The sequence below is a fragment of the Thunnus maccoyii genome, chromosome 19 (genome assembly GCF_910596095.1).
Source record: "Thunnus maccoyii chromosome 19, fThuMac1.1, whole genome shotgun sequence".
NCBI lineage: Eukaryota > Metazoa > Chordata > Actinopteri > Scombriformes > Scombridae > Thunnus > Thunnus maccoyii.
This window is the reverse complement of record NC_056551.1, coordinates 7,334,342-7,361,258: the sequence shown is the minus strand read 5'-3', so window position 1 is coordinate 7,361,258 and position 26,917 is coordinate 7,334,342. Positions and strand designations below refer to the sequence as shown.

The 26,917-nt window shown below is 38.6% G+C and overlaps 2 protein-coding genes across 7 annotated transcripts in view; one reads left to right on the top strand and one right to left on the bottom strand.

Annotated features, from left to right (window-relative positions):
- The window catches only part of vav2 (vav 2 guanine nucleotide exchange factor), a 180,354-nt gene extending 176,472 nt beyond the window's left edge, over positions 1-3,882 (top strand). For 4 of the 6 annotated variants that reach the window (XM_042394967.1, XM_042394964.1, XM_042394966.1 and 1 more), the window contains 3 exons: positions 367-456; positions 946-1,100; positions 2,497-3,882. In XM_042394967.1, coding sequence (XP_042250901.1) covers positions 367-456; positions 946-1,100; positions 2,497-2,544 — 293 coding nt within the window. In that variant the 3' untranslated portion in view covers positions 2,545-3,882. The remainder of the gene's footprint in view (positions 1-366; positions 457-945; positions 1,101-2,496) is intronic. The other 2 variants (XM_042394969.1, XM_042394968.1) reach the window with 1 other exon arrangement.
- Positions 3,883-5,561: 1,679 nt separating this feature from the next.
- vsig8a (V-set and immunoglobulin domain containing 8a) lies at positions 5,562-24,582 on the bottom strand. Its single transcript, XM_042396046.1, has 7 exons — positions 24,498-24,582; positions 23,237-23,412; positions 16,941-17,145; positions 14,260-14,412; positions 13,446-13,568; positions 11,394-11,535; positions 5,562-5,778 (listed from the first exon to the last, which is right to left on the bottom strand). The coding sequence occupies exons 1-7, from the start codon at positions 24,580-24,582 to the stop codon at positions 5,562-5,564; spliced, it is 1,101 nt and encodes a 366-aa protein (XP_042251980.1).
- Positions 24,583-26,917: the final 2,335 nt, after the last annotated feature.

Sequence of the window (26,917 nt, the reverse complement as noted above, 5' to 3'; positions counted from 1 at the left end):
ATCACATCAGCTCCTCTCTTCTCTTTAAAAGCAGTGCTTTCTGCACTATTATGTGGTCTCTTCACGCTTTTACATCACTGCATAAACTGACAGTTCCCACAATGACCTTGTTTACAATCCAAAAATAATTGTAGTTCTGTTAATAACAAATTCTTGTTTTGAGACACATCATGACACCAAAATAGTGAAGATTAAAAATAATGAGAACAGAGCCCACTTTTCAAGAGACAGACAGAACTTCAATGCACTTGTTTCTTTTTTTTATTCTCTGCTTCTCTGGCTTCAGCTCTGCATGCATGCTCCTCAAAACAATTTCCAGCTTTATTTCCTCTTCTCTCTTTCTCTCTCTCTCTCTCCTCCTCTCAGCAGCCACCTGCGCCTCCTACAACTTCTCCTTCCTCAGTCCGCAGGGCCTCAACTTCTCCTCTTCTCAGAGCTCAGCTCCCTTTTGGTCAGGTACTCTCTTACTTTTCTTGCTGCTATTGTCTTCCTGCACCCCGTCGCCTCTAATTTCATAATAAGCCTCTGCGCGCTCAACCTCATTACTTCTTCTCTGTGGCGCTCTTTTCTTTAATGAGAGCATTTCAGTTCTTCCCAGGATGACATTCCCTCATTAAATCAAGAAAAGAAAACCAATTTCCTCCCATGATGAAAGAACTTGTCCTTTCCCATCATGCTCATTTGTCATTGTGTGACTATATTGTGTCATGCTGAACACTAAACTGGCCATCTTTCTTCTGCTCCATCTTCACAATTAATTATTACCACTATGTCCAATATGACCTTTCCCCTCTCAGCCACCTCCCTCATGCATAGATATGATTATTCATCACCAATACTAGTGTTTAATAACTCAAACGATAGTGTAACATATAAAGTTGTCTGTGAAATGAACTGTTATTTTGTTATGAATGGACTGAGCTCCCATTGTTCCCATTTTCACAGTGTTTACTCCTCGGGTGGTCAGTACAGCAGTGGCCAGGTATAACTTTGCAGCGCGAGACATGAGAGAGCTGTCACTGCGAGAAGGAGACATTGTCAAAATCTACAGCAAGATCGGGGGAGACCAGGGCTGGTGGAAAGGAGAGGCCAATGGACGAGTGAGTAAACCCTGACAGTCTGTTCACTCATGGAGAGTAAAACTGATCAGGGTAGTAACAGACCCAGACTGAAAAACACACATAGAAAAATGTTTGGTACGGTAATCTTTGTAGATTTGTACATTTACGATTATAAACAGATCTTGCCGTTGCTTCATGAGGTTAGGGATGTGCATAAGGCTAAACCACGTGCCTCCGGAGGCACCGGAGTGCCTGAATTAAACAATTAAACCATTAATATTAAAAGCACTCCTAAAGAAGGTAGTTTAAAAGTAAAAGCCTGGCTGCTGGGAAATGTGCCAGTTTAATAGGTGGGCAGTAAAACTGGATGTGATGTCAGCTTTTTATTCAAGAGATGTTCTCTATTAGGTCATAAATTGGTGTTAATGTGTTGCTATTGAGCCAGAGTGAGGGAATCCACTTAACTGTTGCATAGCTGAACTGGGCTGTACTCTGGCTTTTTAGATACTGTAGCTGCCCAATTGTGGCTGCATTATAATAGCATGTTACCTCGATGGAAGTGAGGTTTTGACTTGGTAGTGTGACCTTTGTCACATGGAGACCAGGTCTTATCAATTGTCAGATCAAACCACCTAAGTGCCTGCTCTAAATACATTACAATCAGAATGTTATCAGATTAACTGGACCACTTCAGGGAGTGGTCTGGGTGGCTCAGATCCCAGGCAGGTGGAAATGCAGTCTGTAAAGTCTGGCCACATTATTAGAAAAAATCACCTACAGTCGAAAAGTCACCCACAGTCGAGCTACAGAGGAGTCCCTCCCTTGCAGAGTAAAAATAAGAGGCACCCATACTGTAGAGCAGCATCACTTCCCTTGAAGTCCATTCGATCGTCCTCCCTAATTTGCACATTTGGATCCAATCACAATGTGGAGAAAAAAACATTTTTTTCAAACATCTTATTAATATCAGGCATAAATGCAAAGACCCACGATCAGGCGTCATTATCCACATATCGTATGCAGATCCTACCAGGTGTAAATGGAGTTCTTTTACATTTGGCTCTTTGATTACTTGAGCTTCGACTGTTAGTTCTGGACTCACTTTACTACCCCAACAAGTAGGAAAAGTCGTTGCCTAGCAACAGCTGAAGTAGTGCTTGGAGTAGCCTTCAAGTATTTTTTTTAGAACAAGGATGAGGCTGCTCCATCTGAGCTGTGCAGTTATCTGTAAATGATGCACATCCTCCGGCCAATCAGAGCCCACTACTCTGAGTGGCCTTAGTCTAATGTATTCATGCACAAACAGTGAAGTTACCAAATGTCAAGCTGGATGTAAAAAAAAGCTGTTTTACTGGAAGCTTGGTCAACATCTCTTGTTTATATTTGCTAATATATAAGAGTTGACGTCTCTGATAATTACTGTTGTGTGTTTCAGATTGGATGGTTTCCCTCGACCTATGTGGATGAAGAAGGAGTACAGTAAAGCTTGGATGTTGCCGACCTGGCTCCCTTTAAATCAGGAACCATCTTCTATCTACTGTTCTCAGAGAAAATCACTCACACTCTCCAGGAAAAAAAAAAAAAAAACTTTTTTGTTGTTGTTTTTGCCCAGATAGTCATTTTTTCCAGCAAGCGTTGCTCTTTCTTCAATTATGCATCAGCTTTGCTTTTGTTTGTATTTTTTTGCAGGATGTCCTGTTTAATTTCTGTACAGGAAAGAAGAAAAAAAAACTGTTGCTGTGTGCCAGCCTCTGTGTGCTCTGCAGAGGCTTTACTGAACACAGCAGAAAGTGACTGTGGATAGCTTTACTTTGAGAAGGCTCCCCTTTGTTGCAGGTCTATGCGAGGTGAAATAATTGTACAGTATAGATAATTTATTGAATAGAGATTATTATCATTACTAATGATTATTGTGGGAAAGTTGATTTTAGCAAAGAATCAGACGAGATAAACTAAATTAAGGAGGAAAAAAAAAAAGACAGATGCTCAGTTTTCATGTCGAGAGATTTTGCCTTAGTTGTCATGGTGATGCCTTGTGGGCTGACACCAGCGGAGGGAATCGACTTTGTTGACTGGTTTTACTTCTCATGTATGCATGTGCCCATGTGTGGCCCACACAAACACACACAAACACACACACACACCAATGTACAGTACGGTGCCTTTGAAGAATGGTCGTTGCTTACTGAACCTCAACATCAGCCAGTAAAGAACATTGCCATCCCCGAAAAGACCGTTTGTCCACATCTGGAGGACGTCGCTAAAGAAGGGGAGATGCACTTTGACAACACAGTGAGATCGGCTCGCAAGATGTTGAAGCATTTAACTCATCCCAACTGGACTCACAGAGACAGATTGTGAGAAACGGAGGGTTTTTATAGCCAACAACAATCAAGTACACAGTTCACATCAGTCTTGACGTCACGAGTCTATGGGTGCAATTAGCTTGGATGCGAAAGGGAAACATCAAGACATTCCACTCGACAACCACTTCACACTTTTAAATCTTGGTGTTCATTGTTTTATTGTTTGACTTTCCTTTTTTTTTTTGCACACAATCAAGATTAAGTTTTGAGAACTGGACCAACAATTTTTTTTATTGTTTGAAGCCAAATTCAGCCATGTTTTAATGTCTGCATGGATTGATTGTTACTGTATGATTTTTTTTTTGTACCTTGCCTTATTTTTACAGATGATCAGGTGACAGGATTTTTTTTTCTGTTTTTGTTTTTCTCCTTAATGTTAATCATTTTTCATGCGTGAAATCCATTTTGGTGCTGTGCAGACTGGTGAAAATTAAAGTGTCCGAAGATTTTTTTAATCTGAAGGAATACTTTGTGTGCTAACTAACATGAATCCATGAGAGGAGCCCTTAATCATTTTGTGATTTTCTAGGGGTGCAGTGCTGAGTGTTTCCATTTACTTCCAGTGATTTTCTAGTGCCATAAATACAAAGTGTGTTGGCGTACAGCTTTCATCTGTTTTTTTTTTTTTTAGCATAAATGTACCAGACAATTTTCTAATTCTAATTATTAAGATATTTATTGACCGTGTTAGCTCAGCTTTCTTTTAAAAGGGTAATTCAGAATGTTTACATTAAATTTGATATACAGTACTATTTCTGTTCTCTGGCCTTACAGTACCTTTAACCTTTTTTATATTCCACCAACACAGTTCAGTATTGATTTATATCTCACACTCGATTGTCTCTTCAGACGTTTGAAAATTTTACAGAAGAAAAAATAAAACATGCTTTACCAAAAAATGGAAATTATGTAAAGTAGCTGTTTTTTATAAAATGAGGACTGTCTACTTGCTGCAAATGGGTCAAAAAGTAAGTCAGTTATCAACACAATTTGAACTTCAAGTGTTCAAACACCCCACTGAGAAGTAAAGTGCAAACACTGAGCACATCAGCTCTGGCTGGTTCACAAAGACTGATGGAGCAGAAGATGCTGATATGTTTAGTTTCTAAACTTTTGACTGTCTGTGATGTGTGTTATTGCAAAGGCAGACCGCCCCGAAAAACACAAAGTCCTACCACTGTGTAAGGAGGACACGCAGTAGGCCTCCATGTTGTCTTGTCGAGTGAGGAGGGGGAGGGGGAGGGTTTGGGGGGGGAGGGTGGGGAGGGGTATAGTCGTTTATGTAGTGGACAAAAACCCATTGCATGTGGCTATTGATATTTCAACTCCTGTCAGTACATCCTCGAAAAAATATGTACTTAATCGTGTACACTTTTTTTGAATGGTTGAGTATTTCCAAATGAGGTCTATCATGAAATAAATATTTCTCTTTTGGTTTAAATTGAGCTTGAATCATTTTGAATTTTGACTTTTGAATGTTTCATTACAAATAAAAAAAACCCCTCCCAAAATCCAGAAAACAGTTAATTTCAGTGTGTAGGTAAAGATGAGAATAAGAACTTCTAGAATAAAGTCTTACTGTCATAATGTTTTCTTTATATGTGTGTGTGTACATATATACATATATATATATATATATATATACATACATATATATATATAATGTATATATATGTGTGTGTGTGTGTATATATATATATATATATATATGTATATATAATGTATATGTATATATATATGTGTGTGTGTGTGTGTGTGTGTGTGTGTATATATATATATATATATATATATATATATATATATATATATATATATATATGCATGTATGTATGTATGTATGTATGTATATAACTTCTTTACTGAAAGTGACATTAACCTGCTTGTTGAATGAACGATGATATGGCCTACATTATCTAATTATAAAAGAAGAAAACTTCTTATGTGACTAACCTAATTAAGTTGAACAGTGTTATAAAACCGTCACACTGCACAGCTTTGAATTCAGTTAATTAAACCATGCAAGACTCTCGCTGTTCTATATTTACTGTTTCAAGTGTCCAGGCTGTCTTTAAGCTTCTATTCAAACATTACAGTGAGAGCTAAATGCCTCTCAGGTCAGCTCTGTGGCTGATTGTCACACTGCGTATCCGTAGTTGCTGTCATATTCCACTGGTGTGTATTTAACCGGTGTGTGTCCATGGCTGTTAGTGGAGGGAGTGTGTATGCGTCCGTCATCCAAACAGCCCACCTCCGCCCCAACCACCTGACAGTAAGTCACCTGTGGGTGCTGACTGGCACTCCGGCTCGTACGACGACTGACAGGGCGGCTCTCAGGAGGCGGAACATCCTCCCTGTTTGATGTCAGAGCAGAACAGAGAAAGAGAAAAACAACAGTCAGAGGATTTTACTGCCCTGACAATTATTGAAGTTCAGTTATTTGAGTTCAGACAGGAGGCACTTGATTCATTCCAGGGTACAACGGCTTAAACGGCAACTGAAGCAGCTGAGTTTATAGACTGAGCTTTTACAGTATGATGAAATGTAAAACTTATTTATGGTGCTTTAGAGTACATCTGTATTGACTGTAATAGACATTTTATCCAAACTGGCTCAGTTCTCACTAATTATTATTGTTTAGTCTGTAAAATGTCACTAAATAGTGAACAAAGTCAATCACAATTTCCCAAGGTGATGTCTTTGAAAACTGTTCAAAGATACTCGATTTACAATGATATGAAACAGAGAAAGACATGAAATTATTACATTTGAGAAGTTGGAGAATGCAAATGTTTGGCATGTTTCTTGATTAATTTTCTTTTGAATAACTTACAGATAAATGAAGCTGCTGTTATTTCTGATAGATAACTGAAGATGTGTGCTTCTGTTATCACTGAGTGTGCTGAAGTTACAGTTGTTTTGGTTGCCTTTTGTGAGCTTGTATCCATATTTACCACAGTTGATATAGAGTATTTACGTAAAGTGAAATAATGCTGCCGTGTAGGTGAAGAGCATAAATCTTTGTTGTCTTTGCCTATTTTGAGGTTCTTCCCCAGAGGGCCTACTCTCACTGAGACCCTTCTTTCACTGCTTCTACTCTACTGACAGATAAAATTCACTCTGGTGCTGCTTTCAACCAGCAAACACCGACAAGAAGCATACAGTACAATCTTCCCTCGTCAACACCGCTGCCAACATGCAAGCTTAGACGCTACTTTGCATTCTTCATTTATGTAACTTTGCTGTACCAGCTGGGATCTGCTCATCTGTCAAAGAAAACAGCTGCACACTTTATCAACTTTGGCATTCTGTGCTCCTGTGGAGGCCAAGAACTCAGATTTTTGCTGGTAAAGGGAATAAATTTGCTTTTGTTAAGCTGAAATGGGAAATGATGTCTGAAATCTCTGGGGCCATGATTCTTCTTGTGTGTGTGTGTGTGTGTGTGTTGCAATAGAACCAGACAGAACTAGTGTGAACCAGCCTCTGTACACACCAAAAACAATATATCAAATTAAATGCCAATTAAGAATCTAATTTTAGGGCATTTTCTCAGTTATTTTGTTCTGCCAGTGAAGTTATCTCTGTCTTTTTTCACATAAGTTTCTTCTGAAAACAATTAACACACAAAGTGAACTGCAAGTCTTTTCATTGGCTTCATAGTGAATTTAATTGTTGATTAATTTGCATCTTGGTAGTTTGTTATCACAAAGAAAGGTTTTGAAAATAACTACAGTATGTGTGAAACATTTCCCACTCTGCTTCTGGAATGATTGTAAAATCTATCCACTATCCCTTTGGTTTGTGCTTTCATTATTATTTCTTTAGAACTGCTTAAATGAATATTTCATATTGGCAATGGATCAAATTACTAATGTGGAAGTTGTAGCTCATAGTGACCTACAGCCATTATCACCTGACAGTTCCCCCTCAGCTCTATGAAGCTTTGTAGTGTCTTTCAGCTCATTATTTTAGTTTTACGTCCTGCAACTTTACTGTTTTGGTTCAGTCTCACAGCAGCTATTAGCCGATGAACTAGTAGCAGCTAAAGAGCCACATATCTCCCTCAGGAGTTGGTGGAGACCAAATCAGAGCTGAAAGTAAGTACATGTTAGATACGACTCCACATGAATGCAAATATCTGCTTGTTTCCACTGCGCCTGAGTGGTTAAAAAAAGGCAAACAGTCTTTGCAGGTTTTACATAAGCTACGGCCCTCTTAACTCCAAATTCACTCATCGACATCAAATCTACACCAACTTCAACATCTGTTACCACGTCACTGTCCCCACCAGCTGTTCAGTAAGCAGCACAGCTGGTGATCAGAGTTGGTGTGATTGTTATATTTGAATAAATGGAAATGTATCTTTTCTGTGAGATGGATAAGTGACGGACATCAAAAACACTTCATTGACGGTTGACATTGACATTTAGTGTTCATATTTGCAGTGTTTCAGTGTTGATGCAGAGTTGGAGTCTTATTTTTCTAACTGTGTTTAAATATTTTTTAAGATGCAGAGGATACAGTACTTGAACTAATTTGATACTCTGCATGACTCATCTCTGAATATTCCCCCCCCCCCCCCCCCCATCAAGCTGCAGTGTTTACTCTTTACCTTGCAGAGTAAACACAGTCTAACAGTCTTTTAAATGAAAGATGTGAGAGGAAGTATTGTTGTCATGGGTCATGGCTCAGATGATTGCTGCTTTGTCATCTCTTTCCTGTGAGCTTTTCTTTACAATGCCATGTTCATGTGAATAGAGTTGAAACCCTGTACGTCACAAATACGGAGAAGGTTGTGTCACAATTGTGACTTGGAGTGCTTCTCTGTCTCCTGTACACAACACTGTCCTCCCACTGCTCCCATTTCAATGTCTACTTTGAAAAATGTGTTGGCTGTTTTCAACTTTATTTGAGTCACAACTCAAGAATTTTTGAGGAGACTCTGTTCATTAACAAAAGGACAAAATCCTCTCACAGAGATGTCAGGATGGGAGGTCAGCTGCAGAACATCGCCCCTGGAGCAGCTCAGCATTCTGCATCCTGCTCACCGATTCACATCATCTGCTAATCGAGTAAAAAGAGCCTAAAGCAGGTCCTTTTGTTTCAGGCACACTGTCCTACGCTGCCCTTGTCAACTAGTTTGCACTGTTCCAAAGCAGGAGAGGAGCCTCAAGTAATATCAGCTCAAAAATGAGTGAAAATGTGAAAATCGGATGTAGAGTTTTGTTCCAAATACAATGTAAAACATTTACAAAATCATAAGAATATTCTTACAAAAACATAGAAGTTGCTACTTGATATTATTCATGGCATGTCTCATTAACCTACCACTGTTACATATTTATTTACCAGTATTGCTCAGCTTGATGTCATAACTATAAAAACTAAAGATAGATAAGTGGGTGTGAGTTTCCCCAACCCTGTGAGGGTGGTGTTTGACACCATCTGTTGTTATGAATATTATGTACCACACTGAGTTGTAGTTATGTGGTTCTATCTTTCAAGGGCAAACACTTCTGTAATCATTGTTTGCCAACAAACAGAACACGATGCTGACTAACTGTTTATAAGAGATCTGCAGTGTGTCCAGTGTTAACCCTGACCTTTAGAACTTGAACCCTGACAAGCAATTTATTACAGCATTGAAATTGTATTCTTTTCCTGGTGTTATTGGACTATTTTTCTCTTTGTATGTGTTTTTAAATGTTAATGCATCTCCCTCCTTTACATAAAGCACTCTGACTTGCCTCTGTATTTGAAGGCTGCTTTACTTTGTTGTGCCATAAAGAATAGTTGAGTTTTACTGAATATGATGGTTTTGATGACATTGACTGACCCTTCCTTTAAGCCACTTCATATATATGTATATTTAGATATGGAATCTATTGATCTCCATGATTATATTCTGAGAGGTATGTCACATTAGCAGGTGGCCTTGAGTGAGATTGAAATGCATTCATTAAACGGTTTCTTTTCATAAAAGCCTACATATATATTCACATGGCAGAGGGCAAACTGTCCTGTTCAGTTCAAATGAATATTAAAATAAATCGCGCTAGAGAGGAAAAAAAAACGAATCACACAAGTGAAAAGACAAATTGTCATTTATGTAACTGTGCTAGATCTTCCTCCTGCAATATAAACACACTGTATGTGTGGTAACAGAACAGTTGTGTTTAGCCTCTACTATTTGGGGATTTAAACATTTTCTCTGCGGCTAAAGCTTTGATATTTGCTCAGATTTGTGCATGCCAGGATTCAGAGTGGGATCATTTGAACTGTTGTTTTGAACTTGTGCAGTAGTGTCTGTGAAGGGCAGAGTTTGAACACCAAAACTGACTATTTGTTCTAATATATGATTCATTTCTACCCTGAGAGTGTTTATACTATAATAATAACTTGGCTTTTTGAGTCTTGTTCACTATGTCAATGCATATTTCCACAACAATATTATCAGATATTCATGTGCTGTCATTTTCTTTCTATGGTTTGAACTCAGAGGAATTCTAAACTTAGGGCTTGTTATAAAAGGAGCTGAATGTCACACAGAGATGCTTTATTTACATTTGTGCAAAGGCAATAACAATAATATTATAAGAATGTAATTATGTGTGCTCAGCTAGGAGGGAAGTTTCAATATAGGGTTTTTATTACGTACCCATAACTTTGAAGTAAAGAGATAGTGAAGGACCCCACATGAGTGTCTCCTCAGCTCATCACTCCTTTTTTATGTTATTGGATTTGGGTAAAATTTCCAACCATTTTCACCATGTATCATGAAGGTATTGGTAAAGTTTAGCATCTAACACAGAACTCTCACATTCTTATACAACATACTGTATATACTGTATGTATGTACTGTACGCTGAAGAAAAGAGAGTTTAAAGACGTATATAAGTGGAGCATGGTGATGCAGATATACAGAGAGGTGGCACTGGTATGTACTGAAAATTGAATATAGAATTAAAATGACTGGATATTTAGTATTTGTAGCAATGAAGGTACTAATGTTATAGAGGAATTTTTGAAATGAGTAGTCACTTTCTGGTGTGGCTCTAAGATTTAATCAAACTGTATATTAATGTTGCGACTCTAAGACTAGAACACCCAAGAGTGTTTGTTGACACTAGAGAGCCTCTCATATATCTAGCTCTAAAGAAAGAGGGAAAAGATCAAGTAGAAGAAAGAGTTGGTAACTTTTAATGAATCCTACTCGCAGCCTTTCAGACGAAGCAGACAGCAGGACTGAGGTTATTTATAACGTCAGCCGTTATATTCGCATCGATTTACCTGAAGAAGATCAGGTATATCCTGATTTGTTTGTTCCTGCACTGGTGTTTATGTATGTATACATACACATGGAGAAATTAAATTCATAATGTTTGATGAGCCTAAAAAAAAATATATAGTCTGTATTTATGTTGTATTTACATATTTTTTTCCTGATTTTAATTAAAGTCTGGTACTTTGTTTCTATTCTTATCTGAATAGCTTTGATGTGTGTTGTTTTATATGTTGTAATACACATTTAACAATTGCTTCATTGTCTTTTGAAGTTTGGTTTTTTTGTCGTCATGTTTTTGATGTCTGTTCTCACTTGTCTGTTTCTTTTTTTTTTTTTTTAATGTTGTGCATTGTGGATCCAAAAGCAAAGTTTCTGACTCGTACCTGTTTGGAAATTGTCATATGAATAAATGCTTTTATTATCAGTAAAATGTGCAGCTGTAAAAGTCTGTACAAATGTACAGAATATGTGTTTTGTCTAAATGCATATAATGAAGTGTAAAGCTGATGTAAACACTAACAGAGGCAGAAGTTTTGTACTCAGGGGACATTTTGGTGATAAATGAGGGCTGGAGAAACTTCACAGACATTATATGTGGTTTTATTTCCCTCCCTGCAGCAGCTCATTGAAGCTGCCACTGCCTTTAAGTCTGCCCTGCTGTCTCTCAGGGCTGCAGTACAGTACCTGATTTCATTGGAGAACTCCTTCTCATAGCGACGTCTGTTGCTCAACTTCCAGTAAATAACCCCGATGAAGACCAGCAGGATGAAGATGAGGAGCAGGGAACCCACAGTGGTGCCAACTATCACCGCCGCTCTGTTTGGAGCTGGAAAATCAGTATGAATAACAAGGAATTATTCTGTCAGAAGCTCTGCGGCAGAAAAGAACAAAGTGTAAAGAATCCATTAATGATACTGCATCATTCTTATTGTCTGGGGTTGTGGTTTATGACCTTTTTTGGTTTGTGACCCTTAAAAGTGAAATGACACAACACCTCATTAAAGGTTGCATCATCGTTGCCCATTGAAAATCATATATCTCCAAAATGTCAACTTTTCATGGAATAAGAACAACAGCTGTGTAATTAAGATTCATCACAGTGCAGTTTCAACAATTCGATGAGTTTTATAGATTTTTTTTGTTTTGTTTTTCTGCCTAAGATGTATAATGAGAAATGTCTGAACCCATGAAAAAGGATTTAACCCTTCAGTTTACTTGAAAACCAAAGGGCCTATAGCCGTCTAATTATCCAATATTTTGAAAGAAAAATATCTTTTTGTTCTATAATATCTCGTAAATCATCTTGCTAACCCTTTTGGGAGGCTCCTGAGCCTCAGGTTTAAAACCTCAGGGGGCGGTTTCACAAAGATATTGTAGACAAACTCAGAACTAAGAGCCATGTTTCCATGGTAACAATCAGTGGCACCACATTACTAAAAAAAAAGAAAAGAAGGAAAAAAGAGGAAAACATTGTTTAGAATCTCTGGTTTGTTAGCCATACTCTGGAAAAAGCAATAACGAGGGAAAGAGTTTCAGAGTCTGCAGTAACCCTTGAAAATCCACAACAGTGAAGACACTGAGCTCTCCGTCTCTGAGTGACAGTTAGTAGAAGTACTGAGGCCTGCTACATTTAGAGGCCACAGCATCTCAGCTCTGCTACAGCTCTGATTGAAATGAGATTTTATGCTATGAGATGTTTTTGTATTGTTACGCTCTTTGCTGAATTTTACCAGTTAAAAGTCTTGTAATTGTGTCAGTCGACCATGTTTTCAGCTTGAAAAAAAATCTTAATTTACCCAGAATACATGGCAAATTAGTCTTCCTTAAGATAGTCAAGAACTAGACAGCTTTGTAGATATTATGAATTTAAACTGAAGTCTGACTATTTGATCTAAGCCATAGTCAAAGTCTATCTTCGTGAAGCCAGACGGTTTAGGATAGCACCCGACACTTGAACTGAACATGACTGATTTTCTTCCTCAAGCCAAACATCTGAGCACCGAGACTGGAAGCTATGAACTCAACTTGATGTAAGACTGGGGTCTGCTCCACAGATCATGAGTCACACCAAGACAAACTCATTTTATGGATCCATACAATTCAGAGTGCTTGTCTGAGTCTAAACCAAGAGATGATTTATTCCATAATGGTATGAATGTACTCCCTACTGGTGCTGTCACAGTCAGCTGATTCATTCCCTGTGAGACAGCTTTGGTACTCCTCCTGGTTTCTGCCTTGTTCAAAGGTCTTACATGGAACTTTCTCATTTAAGGGAATGTCTGCATTTCCTTTAAAGTACAGTCATGGTTCTCTTTACATTTTTACACTATGCCAACTACATAAATGTGATCTGATGGTTTTAATCAGTCCATTTATTTAAAGTTATTAAGGATCCAAATGAGGAATTTAGACGTGTTCCTATTACTGTTGAAAAACAAGGCAGCAGAATAATTTCAGGATTACTCATGAGTGTTGTTTGTGTGAGAAGTGGAATAGTGTCAGAGTCAGCGACAGGAAGTCAGGGACGGCTAGAAATGTTTTGTTCTTTGTGAGTAAAGTGATTTCTTGCCACTGACTGCCCTGTGCGAGAGAAGTGGAGCAATGAGGAAATCTTGGCACAACAGTAAAGGGAGGAGACTTAAGAGGATGAGATCTGGGTCTTTTCATGATTGCATGTGTGCGTCATGTGAGATGTTTGTGAACAGAGGCATTCTGTGTGAGGGTGTATTCCCTTACGTTTGTTCGCTTTCAGGTTGATCCTGCAGTGCTCGGTTCCAACAGCATTGTTCACCTCACAAAGGTAGATTCCTGCAAAGCTCTGCGAGTGGTTGCTGATTTTCAGCTCCCCAGTCGCTGCATCTGAGAGAACACACACACACACACACACACACACACACAGATTAACACATGCAGTGCAGTCTGTGCATTAAGGGAGGTAAAATGAAGACATCAGATAGGGATGCTAGGTGGTAGAATAACTCAACTGACACCTACTTTAGGCTGACACATTTTCACTGAAAATATCAAGATATGTTTTTAAAAACAGATCAATCATTATGTCTGCATGCAGCCCGAACCTGTTGTGTTTCCTGCTGCAAGAGGACACTAATCAATGCAGCTTACATTAACAATTTGGAGAACAACTCTGAAAATGCTCCATGTTATAATGAATGAAAAGACACGAGAGTTCCCTAAGTAGAAAAGAAACACACAAGGTGCTGCAAATTGTATGTTCTTCCAAATTTTAATTGGTTTCATATTATTTAAATAATGAGAATAAATTCCTTGTTCTCATGAAATAAAAATAAAAAAACAACAAGTACATTCTGTACATTCAAAAATAAAAGGGTGTTCACTGAGTTTTGCTCACACAGCAAATACATACTACAGTACCACCCATTCTCATCCACCAGCCCACCATCCCAATACACACACACACACACACACACACACACACACACACACACACACACACACACACACACACACACACACACTCTCTCTCTTTGATCTGTAGTAGCATCGTGACGTCAGCAGAGGTCAGACTTACTCTGTGTGGCTGCAGCAGGGATGGGGCCTGCACTTTCTCTCCTCCACATGTATTTTAAGGGAGTGGAGCCTTTTGCAGACTTGCAGTGCAGAGACAGAGCCTCGCCGACCAGCTCCCCTCCCTCCACCCAGCACTTAGGCACAGACGGCTTCGCTGAAATCATACAGACAAATGATAATTTCCCGCTGCCACTTCCATTCTATTTCTAGAAAAACGGTATGGCGTCATAGCCGTGGGATGAAATGGGGAGACCCACTTTGATTCAGGCTTTAATGACACAGATTCACACCATATTGATGGGGTCATAGCAACGATTTGATGCATTTTATTATCAAAAGGAATCCTATGAGACATAAAAAATATCTTTTATGAGTTAGAAAAAAGTCATGCTTTCACTACACATTATAAACATATATTTTAACATCTAAATCTACATGTATCTACATGAAAAGGTTGAAACAAACAAATACTTCCTTGTTTTCAAAAGGTGAAAGAGGGCAAATTGGGGGCACTTAAGAAGAGATCTATTGAATTACACGATACTCGTAGAGAAAAGACCTGAGGCTCGTTTCAATCACAACATTTCACACATTTAAATGTATTCTTCTCAATTCACACGATAAAAAAGGGATACAAAGAAATCAGTGCATTCATTGCTTCATCTGTTTTCTAAAGCCCTTATCCACCTCTGGATCTTACAGAGAACCTGATCTATGAAATGACTTGTTGACTCTCAGGACTGACTGTGTTGCTGTCAGAATGAAAACAGCCCAAGGCTTTCTATTGATATGCGAGGCTTTACTACTGATATTATCTAACAAGCTACTAGTTTCCATCAAGGGAGAAGCGATTTCATCTGATACAGCTTTTATACCAAGATGGGTGTTATGAGTCAGTATGAGAGTATAAAGACCTGAGAGATACTTTAGGTTAGTTAAAGTTTCTCCATAGACGATGCAAAACAAAGGCATCCATTGATTAAAAATCTGTTTAAGCAATTTAATGAATTATTAAACAAGCTCCTGAAGTCTAGACTTCCAACACTGGACATCTGAATGTTGCTTGTACATAATGGTGGAATAACCCAGGCTGAGCTAGATGCAGGGGCACTGGTCTGAGGATGTTATTTATGGACATAGTTGGTCAGATTAGAGTGTTCCAGTAATTTTAAAACAAAAATATATAATATGAAGGTAAAATCTACATTATTATGTAAATTAAACAAGTAATCATATGTGTCCACATAATTTCCTTCACAGGATAACAGAGTTTTCATAGATCAGATTTAATGGGAAATGTATGATTACTGTGAAAATGTGATGCTTGTTATTTAGTGGTTTGTTTCTTCCTTTTATTTCTTCTCAGATTCAGGCTCTGGTTGTGAAAATAACTCAATTGTTTTAGGCATTACTTGTAATTCTTGACACTGTTTATGGTCCAAGCTGGCCTATATAAGAGGAACTTATGAAGCAAAACTGAAAAATGAAATGTTGTTGGCTTAGCAGTGCTTTCAGGTTTTTAAGAAGGACATGTACACTACTGGCATGTAGTACTGCATCTTTTGTTAATCTGAGTAACATCAGGTGAAAAATGTATGACAATGTATTCCATTCTTCTGATTTAGCATCCACAAGGTTCCTGTAGGAGGTTTTTGAAACTGGGCCGATTATTTGCTCAAACATGAAACATCTTTGTGAGAGCTTATTTGATATAATATCCAGATTTAAAATCATGATAAATTGAACTGCCAATGTGGAGACTCTCCTCCTCCACAGTTACTGCTCACAATAACAAAATGAGTTGGACTAGAATCAAGTAAATTACTTTAACCCTCTGGCAAATTTTAAGACTGAATACACTGACAAATGGTCTTTAGTGAATGTCACACTGCCTTTGTTTTCAATCATCATCAACCTCTCAGTCTGTATCTATACAAAGTCATCTTCCCTCAGTTAGTTTAGTTGTTCCTAATGGTCAGTTTTGTGACCACACTTAATCTCTGTTCAGGACACCTTTACTGTTTGTTTTGTCAACAGATGAAGCAAACTGTGTTAATCTACTGATGAAGACTGTGACATGCTGTTAAAAGCTCTAGTAAATACCCTTGATTTAAGATTTCTTGATTGAACTACGTACATTTTGACTCTACAACAGTAAATGGAGGGGAATGGTAAAAAAATGAGTTGTTTTTGTGATGTGTTGCTCCAAGGAGTAAAAATGATTATTCTATTTCAATTTAAATGGCTTCAGTATTAGAGAAAATTGTGCAGCTGAACTGAATTTGGGGAGCTTCATCTCATTAAATAAAGACTTTGTTCTTTGACAGAATGAAACCTGACTGGTAAAAGCCTTTCATAACAGAAGATACTGAGAAAGCCATTATCTAAGTTCTCACTGACATCCACACAGACTATGGAATCGTTGTGGTAATGTTGTTGTAGTCTTAAGGGATAACAGTGTGCCTGACAGCAGGCAACTTGAAATTTGCTTTGTGGTACATTGAAATTGTAATGCAAACTGGCATGTGACAAGTCAAATACACATCCCAAAATGTTAAAAGTAAACACGTGAAGATGCCTCTCTCGCTAAACAATGTTGTAGTATTCCATGGTGATGGATATAAATAATGAAGCCAGGTGACATGTGTTAACCCCAGCATGCAACCCAATGCCTGATCTTACCCATTACCACCAGTGACACCTTTCGCATGTCCACTCCAGGTGATTTCTTCACTTTACACTGATAGGTAGCGCTATGAGCAGGTGTCAGCAGAGCAATTGAGAGCGAAGCATCACCCAGGGAGGGGTCAGGAGCAGCAAAGCTGATCCCATTTATAAGTGCATGGTTACCATGGACATATTTAGTGCCGCTGGAATAAGACATGAGCTGATGGAAAACAAAATATAAGTTTCACAAATCAACAAGTGACACTGAATAACACTTTTAATTGATGTTAACACATTTAAGCTACAATATTCAAATTTCCCCATTAAATAATTTGGCTGGTGATTTTATATATTTATTCTTACTGTCAACAAACCTGATATGCAGAGTCGAACCAACAATGAACTCATCCTACTTACAAGTATTGCGTATGTATCCAAAGTCTGACATGTTGTATTCCTTTCTGCTGTAAAACTCTAATGTTGTCCAAACACTATTAAAAACAGGTCAGTGAGCCACACTGCTGCACTGGGTGATATGTTCCTTCGTCCCTGATGACAGTGATTACCATAGCTTGTTTAGAAAAGGCTCCAAAGGGTGAAAACAGCGATATGATACAGTAGTAACCCTTAGGAGAGAGGTTCTTAGTAACACTTATGCTAGCTTGTTGTGCTACATAACACAACCTCTTGCATCCTCCCATTGCTTCTTCTGAACAATTTGATGTTAGCAGACATATTGCCTTAATTCCTCCTTTTAGGGAGAGTGAGGTGGATTCGTACTTTAATGCTTTTGAATGCATTGCTGCAAGTTTAAGGTGTTGTGTGGAGCTTGGTCCTGCAGTGTAAATTGATGGGGAAAGCCCAGGAAGTGTGCTCAAGTTTGTCCATTGAAGAGACTTTGGATTATGACGTGGTGAAAGCTACAGTTTTGCCTGCCTATGAACTAGTTCCTGAGGAATAGAGACAGAGCTTGATGCGTCATACTCTGAAAACCACTAGAGGGGAAACTATCAGCGCCATAACATGCAACCGAGGGCTGAAACACTTACAAGTGAAGAGGTGACAAGGAGGCACCTTCACTCAATATAAAGTCAATGGAGAGCAACAAATTGTTATTGACAAAAGTTTAGTTCATGTGAAAAGCTGCCAACCAAAGCTATGGTGCAAGAGAGAAAATTATCTTGTTTGATAAGTGGTGCACAGGAAGCAAAGTGTTAAACTTTCCACAACTTTGTGAATTGATTTTGTTAGAAGGGTTCAAAAAATATCTGCCAGAGAAAATTGTTGTCCATTTGAACGAACTGAAAGTGGACTATTTGTCTAAAGCTGCTGTGCTTGGGGATGAATTTGTTTTGACGAATCGAGTTGTTTTTACCTCTGTGCGCTGTGAAAATACACAGTCTTCCAGTTTGGAAAGAAACTCTAAATTGTCACTTGAAAGTTCACGCCACGCTAATCCTGTTTCCTCTGAAAGCTGTGAATGTTTTTACTGCCATGAAACAGGACATATCAGTGTCCCTTGTCCTGTTTTCCAAAAGAAAGAGGGAATTAGGAGTTCAACAAGCCCAAAAGGTGTTAGTTTTGTTCAGTCTGTTCCTGTTTTGCCAACTCCTGAAACTTCCAGCTCTGATAAGTCTCTGATAAGAGTTACTGGCCTTTCATTTTACAAGGCTCTGTCTCTCTGTCAGGGGAGGAAAAAGATCAGGTACCAATCATTATTTTGCACAACACACGAGCTGATTTTGAGTGTGTTGCCTTTTTCCCAAGACTGAGTGTTTTGAGAGCTCCTTTGCACACAGTTTTTCTGTGCTCTCCGCTTGTATTTGTATTGAAACGCCCGTCACTGATTCTAGTGTTTCTGCTCCCACTGCTGTCAGATCACCCTCTGTGTTTTCCTACCTGTGTTGTTATGTGCGCACAAACGTGTTAAATCTGTGATGTAGTGGATTTGTCTGATTCGTTCCTGTTCTCTGCAGATAAGGTCCTGAAAAACCAGGACAGGAAGTGTGTTACTGCTAATTTGTAACCTGCTGAAGCTAACCTGTCTTTTGTGGTTGATAGGGTTGAGTTTATCCAAGGGCAGCGAATTGACCAAACTCAGACAAAGAAAGTCCCTATATCTACAGCACTGATGTAAGATGTATAAATGTGTAATTGGTATCCTCACTCATCTGGAGATCCAGGTTGGAATTCATTTCAACAAGTTGTGCCTCAGAAATTTCACCTTCAAGTCCTTAGCCTTGCCCATGATAATTTTTCCTGGTAATTTAGGAATAAAAAACACGTACTGCCACATCTTGCATTATTTCTTCTAGCCAGTTTTAAAAGCTGATGTGATCAAAGTAATGCCGTTCTTGCCATATCTGTCAGGTCAGTGGCAAGCCAAACCAGGTTATTTCTCCTGCTCTATTGCAACCAATTCCAGTGATAGGGGAACCCTCTGAACAGATAATATTTGATTGTATTTGTCCGCTCCCAAGAACAAAATCAGGACACCAGTATCTGTTGACCTTTATGTGCGCAGCCACACGTTACCCTGAAACTGTTCCATTACGCATGCTCAAGGCCAAAGCCATTGTGAAAAGCCTTGTGAACTTCTCCACTTTTAGGTTACTCAAATCCATTCAGAAAGACCAAGGTTCCAATTTCATATCAAAACTCTTTGCCAAACTCATAGCCTCAATATGGCTAAAATACAAAAAATCCAGCAGTCCCAAGGCCCACTTGAAGTCCATGTTGAGGAAATACTGTCTTGAGTCAGAAAATGAGCGGGATGAGGGCTACCAGAGAATGTGTGCAGGAATCCACAGGTTTCAGCCCCGCAGAGTTAGTGTTTGGTCATTCTGACTCTTCTAGTCCCAGACAGATTGTCATAAATTATGTGAGCTCTTTTAGAGAGCAGCACCCTTTCTTCATTGCAGAAAAAGATGAAAAAGAAATTTTACAAAAAGTCCCTGAGGAGAAATTTCCAAGTCGGTGTTAAAGTTTGGGCTCTCTTTCCAACCCTTGGTTCTTCCCTTCAGGTAAAGGTTTGTGGTCCCTATGAAGGGGGAAAAAATTGAGTGGAAATGTGTTGTCAGTACCCGTAATCATAAGAGAAAGTCCCCTATGTGTCACATTAATATGTTAAAGCCATATGTCATTCGTGATGTTGACACAGTTTCCTTGTTGTCTACTGTGTCCTCTGTTGTGCAAGTTACTCCCTCTCAGGTCAACAGTGCATCAACACCTTATTGTCTCAAAAACTCTGAAATTCTGAAAGATTTAAGATTTACATCGTTTGGATAATTCAGCTTGGGAAGATGTGATTTGTTTGATCTATAACAACCTCCCTCTGTTTTCAGACACTCCGTTCTGCACAACTGTTCTCTCCCATGACATCGATGTTGACATCCCCTGATTTAACAGCATGCTTTACCATGTTAATCCTGCTAAATGTGCTTTGCTCCAGCAGGAGGTCACCTATCTTTTGGAAAATGGTTTAGCTGTCCCCAGCTCCAGCGTGTGGAGTTCTCCATGTCTGCTTGTGCCCAAACCTGATAAAACTCCACATTTTTGCACTGATTTCCAAAAAGTAAATGGAGTCACAAAAGCTGATTCCTATCCTCCGCCCCGAATGGTGGACTGTGTGGACAGGATTCGTTCAGCTGAAGTAATCACCAAACTTGACCTTTTAAAGGGGTATTAGCAAGTCCCTTTAACTCCCTGTGCATCAGAGATGTCTACTGTTGTCTCCCTGAACCACTTTTTACAGTATACAGTCATGCCATTTTGTCTCAGAAATGCACGTGCTACTCTCCAAAGCCTAATGCACATAGTCATAGCCGGTATAAAAAACTGTGAGGCTTACCTCAGTGACATTGTGGCATACTAAGCACCTGTTCTTAGCACATTAAAACACTACGTCATTTTCCAAAGACTAAAACAAGCATCTTTCATTTTGAATCTGGCCCAATGTGATTTTGGTAAAGCCACTGTGACTTATTTGGGAAAACAAGTGGGCCAGACTTAAGTGTGCCCGCTCACTGCAAAAATCCAAGCCATCCTCGGTTATCCCATGCCTCAAACCAGACGTGAGCTCTGCCATTTCTTGAAAATAGGCTGGCTACTATCATAGCTTCTGCAGAAAATGTTTTTGCTCCCCTCACAAGTTTAACTAGTGCCAGTAAAACCGTTGCTTGGTCACCTGCCTGCCACACTTTTGAGTCTGCTAAAGCTTTTCTCTGCAGCACACCAGGCCTTGAAGCCCCTGACTTTGTGCATCCCTTTAAGCTTGAGATGGATGCCAGTACTAGTGGGGCTGGTGTCCTGTCGCTGCAGGAGGATGAGCAGGGCATTGATCACCCAGTTTGCTACTTAAAAAAGTTCAGTAAACAACAGGTAAAATACAGCACCACTGAACAACAAGCCCTCTCCCTGCTGCTTGCTGCCCTTTGTTGTGTTCACTGATCACAACCTGTTTGTTATTTTGGCCCGAATGCATAACTCCAACCAGACACTCATGCGGTGGTTGTTGCTCATGCAAGACTTTAATTTAGAGATCTGTCACAAAAAAGGTTCTGTAAATGTGTTGGCTGATGTACTCTCTTGTCTTTCTTCCTGTTCCTAATGATTAAACATTAGGGGGGAAGTGTTTGATTTTTAGGAAGGGGGTGTTACGGCCCTGGCTGTTTTTCAAATTTCTGTGTAGTTTTTCTCCTGTGTTTTGTGTGATTGTGTTTGTTTGAGAGTGTGTGATCTGTTCCTGCAGGGATATTTGAGTGTGACTTCTGGGTGTCTCCATCTTCATCATCCAACCCCCCTAGACTGACGTAACAAGCCTTTTCTAAACAAGCTACGGTACCCGCTATCTCCAGGGACGAAGGAACATGTCACCCAGTGCAGCAGTATGGCTCACTGACGTGTATTTAATGGGTTTTGGAGAATGGAGCTCTACAGCAAAGAGTAATACGATATATCAGGCTTTGGATACACACACACAATACTTGTAAGCAGAATGAGTTCATTGTTGGTTTGGCTCTGCACATGAGATTTGTTGACAATAAGAAAATAGAAAATTGCTAGCCAAATCCTTTAAAATTGAATCAAATGACTTAAAGTGATGTGAAAGGGGTTCCTCACAGTGATCAACCCACTGAGAAATACCACCAATCATGGAGCTCTATGGAACCTTTTACCCTCTTTTACCCTCTTGTTTTGGTTTTACAGCACATTTACTGTCTGTCTCCTTATTCTCATCAACCTTGTTTCTAGCACCAAGAGGAAACTGTTTTCACAAACAAGCTCTGATAAAACCACTGTGCGCTACCTGCTCAGCACCAAACAGCAGACCAGCAGACGTTAGTGACTAGCTGGTGAACAGAGTGGAGCATCTGGCAGTAAAGAACTGGATATTTTTCAGTTAGTTGGGTCTAAACCAGGGGAAGAAAGCTGAATGCTGGACTGATAGACACATGATCCCAAATGAATGCTAATGCTGTTTTCTCTTATCAGGATGATAATGATTCTGTTTCCATGACAACTTTATAGTGTGATAATATGTAAAGGCTGTGTGTCCATCAGCTTGTTTTAAGTTCCCTTGCTCTCTAGTGGCATAAAATTGATTAAGGCAGCTTTAAGTTTGCAGTGGATAAATATTTAGATTAATTTAGAATAGAGAGCTGGTGCTGTTAAAGTGTTCAATTTGCACACAAACCAATTATCTGGACTGGTCACTTGTCTGGAGCAGCACATACTGGACCTGCTCAATCCTTATATTGACTGTGATAAAATGCCTGCTGCCTACGGGCAGAGATGGAGAGAAAAACATCCTTCCAAGTCTCCAACACTAATGACTTGTTTAATTTAAATGGCAAATGGGATAAACAACTAATTCCTGTGAAATTAAAAAGGTGATAGGAGTTCATCCACACTCCAGTCTCCTGGCATGAATTCTGATGTTGAGGCGCAAGCACATCACATGAGGTTAATAGTTTGAAAAGAGGTGTGAAATCTGAATCGAGTAGATATTTTGAAGATGCCGTTCCTGTCATTATGACTCCTGTCATGAGACTAAGGTTGTATTATGGTTTCTAACCTTAATTATGACCTAACTGTGCTTTGAATCCTAATTAGCTCAGATATGGTGGAGATGTTGAAGTGGAACTGTTTAATTTTGCATGTCTGTAACTTACAAATGATTTCCAAAAAGTTTCCTGGAAAGAACTATGTAATTTGGCACTAATTTCAGGGGAAATGGAGACAAAACTCAATTGTTATAGTATTTATAGTATTTATAGTATTATTTGCACCCCTCTAATTCTGTTTCTTACCATTTGATCTTTCTGCGTGGTGTCTGGACTGACCACAGACCATTCGATGTCAAGTTCTCCGATGTCTAAAGGGCTCAGTGTGTAACTGCAGTCCAAAGTCACACTCTCCCCCTTGGCCTTCTGGATGGTCTGCGGGCCTGTGGATGTCACCTGCACCGCTTGCGTCCAATTGAATTCTTCAGAAATTAAGACAAGTCTTAAAATTAAATACAGACACATATTAGCTGTTTCTTAATACTGGTTTTCATGCACACAGTTGTATGGGGGGTATATTTGATAGTGACTCAAATTCTCTTCTTAAAGGAGGTGTGAAAGCAACAAAAACATGACTTTCATTAAGAGCTATTTAAGACTAATTTTATATTGTACTTACAATAAAAAAGCTTAATAAGCAGCACAAGAAAATAAGTAGAATTCGAAGTCGACTATGTATATAACTCTAAAAATAAATCTACACAGCTTTTTTTTTCTTCCACAAGGTCAAGGGAAACTAACCCCATGAAGTAGGAGTTCAATGAAAGACATATTTGCCTGATTCAGTTTGGACAATAGAGACATACACACACAAACACACACACACAAAGCCTTTTCCATTAAAGTTTGTTTTCCTATTGTTTACTTTTCAAAAGTAGATACAAGTGCACAAATAATAAGAAAGTTGGAATTCAGATGTATGTGGCCAAATGGAAATATCAATAAATAGTTCTGCCCATTCAAGGATTCAAGTGTTTAGTTTTAGAGGAACTGTACAGTATATCAAAGTATAACAATTGTAAATTGAAAGGCAATTTGTGTATTTATTCCAGTGATCTTATTCCAGATGATACATATCTATATTAATGCACTTGAAAATAAATTATAATTTAAAATAATAATCTTAAACTATATTAATAACTTAATAAGTATATCAATAACTAGATTTCAATTGTATATTGAGATTCACAACTCAGTCTCTTAAGATCCACACTAAAAAATAAACAAAAAAACACTTCAGCTCAAATCCCTAGAGCATTAGGGAACCAGCAGTCATCTGGAGGCATAATCTAAAAGCCTGATTGGACAGACACTGAGTGCCATGGTAACACATGAGGAAGCTTACACCAGAGGCCTACAGCTTAGCAGTATTCAACAGAGACAACACATGAAAGTCTCAATGATAATTTCACATTTCACACTTCATGAAATACAGTTACTGGATAATACAGGGTGACATCACTGTATCTGTAGGTGTGCTTGCATTCTCATGTGTTCGTATTCTTACCTGTGCTCAAGAGACTTGCAGTGCATAACAAGAACAAAGACAACCATGGCGGGCAGAGAGTTGACCTCAAACGACTGCAGAACATAGTGGTCCTGTTTAACATCAAATCATTAAGACCAAGTGGTAAAAATGACTGATTATAACAATTAGAGAGTACACTTACTTTTCATAGATAATATACTGTATGTAAAATTAGATACAATTATTTTTTTTCTCGACTATTCAAAGATAGTTTATCTTGTAGACAAATTTAGTAGAAATAATTAATTCAATTTATTTATATTGCTATTACCTGAGTGCAGATACTCCATCCAAACGTCTGGCCGTGGAATAGAAAGGATCAAGCAGCAGTGTGCTACCTGGTGCTCTTGCTTTACAGTGAGCTCCTCCTTTACTTTCTCCTCATTATCATAATGTCCTCTGATTGGATGTTTTCTCCACCTGTTTTACCCGTTTAACAAGATTATAAACAGGTATTGCTATTCAGCTGTTAACATTGCTTTGAACGTCTTCTAACTTTCTGAATGCATGAAATCTGTAATGATCACAACAACCACAATAAAAATGAAACAAAAATATGTAAAATAAGTTTATAATCAAATTACATGAAACCCATGAAAATCTGCTTGAGGAAATCGGTGCCCTGGCAGCTGCACAACAACACATTACAATCCTTTGGTAAACAAGTGAAACTGGAGGAGAGATACAATTAGATGGGGTTCATGATGATAATGAGGTAGTTGGAAACTCAGGGTGCTAATTTGATGAGAGCAGAACTGTACTGCAAGAAAAAACATTTTAAATATTTTAGTCAATAATATTTACTTGCTTATCTGTTTATTTAGTTGTCTATCTTTGTGTATGCCTGTCTGCACACAAGTCCATCAGTCATTAACTTTCACTTTTCAAAATTAAATTCAAATCTCAAATGAATGTAAAACATCTTAACTTAAAAATGAAGAGAAAATCATCTGCCTCAACCTGCATAAGGAAACAAACAGCTACTGCACACTCCCACTTATTATTGCATACACAATACCACGCATAACACTTAAGCACCTCTCATTTGTCAGATGTCCGTGGTTTCAAATAATAAGGAAGACAAAGAGAGCCTGTGAGGTCTCAAGTATCAAGAAACTGATTGTTCAGCCAAACACACAACCCAGCAAGGTTTGTATACATTACCAGAAAGTATGAAAAAAACTACAAAGCTTATCTCTGTGCCACATGTACGGGGAAATAGCCTTTATCAGTGAGAAACAGTAGAGACATGCATTACATTGATTTATAGTGATAAAGGATAATATCTCCAGATGTATAAGAACATCAACACCTTATTTTAACTCTTACACACAAATCTTCTCTTTTAGTCATCATTTATTTTTCTTTTTTTTTTTGGCAATTTTTTGACAAAACATTTTCATTTATAGCCACCAGCAGATAAAGTAGTGTTGTCTGAGACAGCTAAACTCCTTTCTGACCCCCCACATCCACTGTTTTCAAAAATTGAGCAGCTCAGGTCATAGTAACAATATTTGTTGGGTTGGGTTTTGCTGAAGAAGTTATATTTAATCACTTAAAATACATGACAGTGGTACTCCTCATTGTTTCCTAATTACTTGGGGGAAAAAAAAGCATTTGAACAAACTCAGGACAAACAATAGAAGTTGTACTGTACACTACCTGCCTAGCAGCAAACAGCAGACAAAGTTAGATAAGGTTAGATTAAAATGTATTGTCATTGCACATAGTAGTTATGAATATAACAAAATGTAATGCGATGAGAACAGCATTGTCATGTAGGTGGTGTTGTCAAGGGGAGACAGAGCAGTGTGAAGTGCTGTGATAATGGCATCCACTTGTTGGACCTGTTTCAGGTTGACCAGTTTCAACTGTGGGCAAATTGGTGGGAGTCCAGTGTAGGGAATATGCTGACTAAACTTTTATATATACCAGTCTGCCATAATCCATCAACATATTTTCCTCTGATCTCAACTATAGTTAAAATATTTCATAATTTCTTAGTCAGGATACAGTTTTGAAACCATTTAAATTTTTTTGATGACAGCACATAATGACACATGTTGTCTTCCTGGGTCAATTTTGACCCGGGAGGACAACAGGAGACAACAGGAGGGTTAAGACAAGCCAACACCAGCCTCGCAAAACACAGCCACTAGTTGGTGAACACAGTGGAGAATTTAGCAGTTAAAGAGCCAGATATTTCCCTCAGAAATTGGTCGAGATCAATACAGAGATAAAAAGAGAGTGACTGTTGTGGACAGAAACAGGATCCCAAGTGAGTGCTAATGTTACTCAGTGTCTCCTGTACAAATTGGCAATTGTTTGCTCAAGGTATTTTACCAATAAATCTAAAACAAACAGGCTATTGGAACCAATTTCTGCTCACAGTTGAAGCA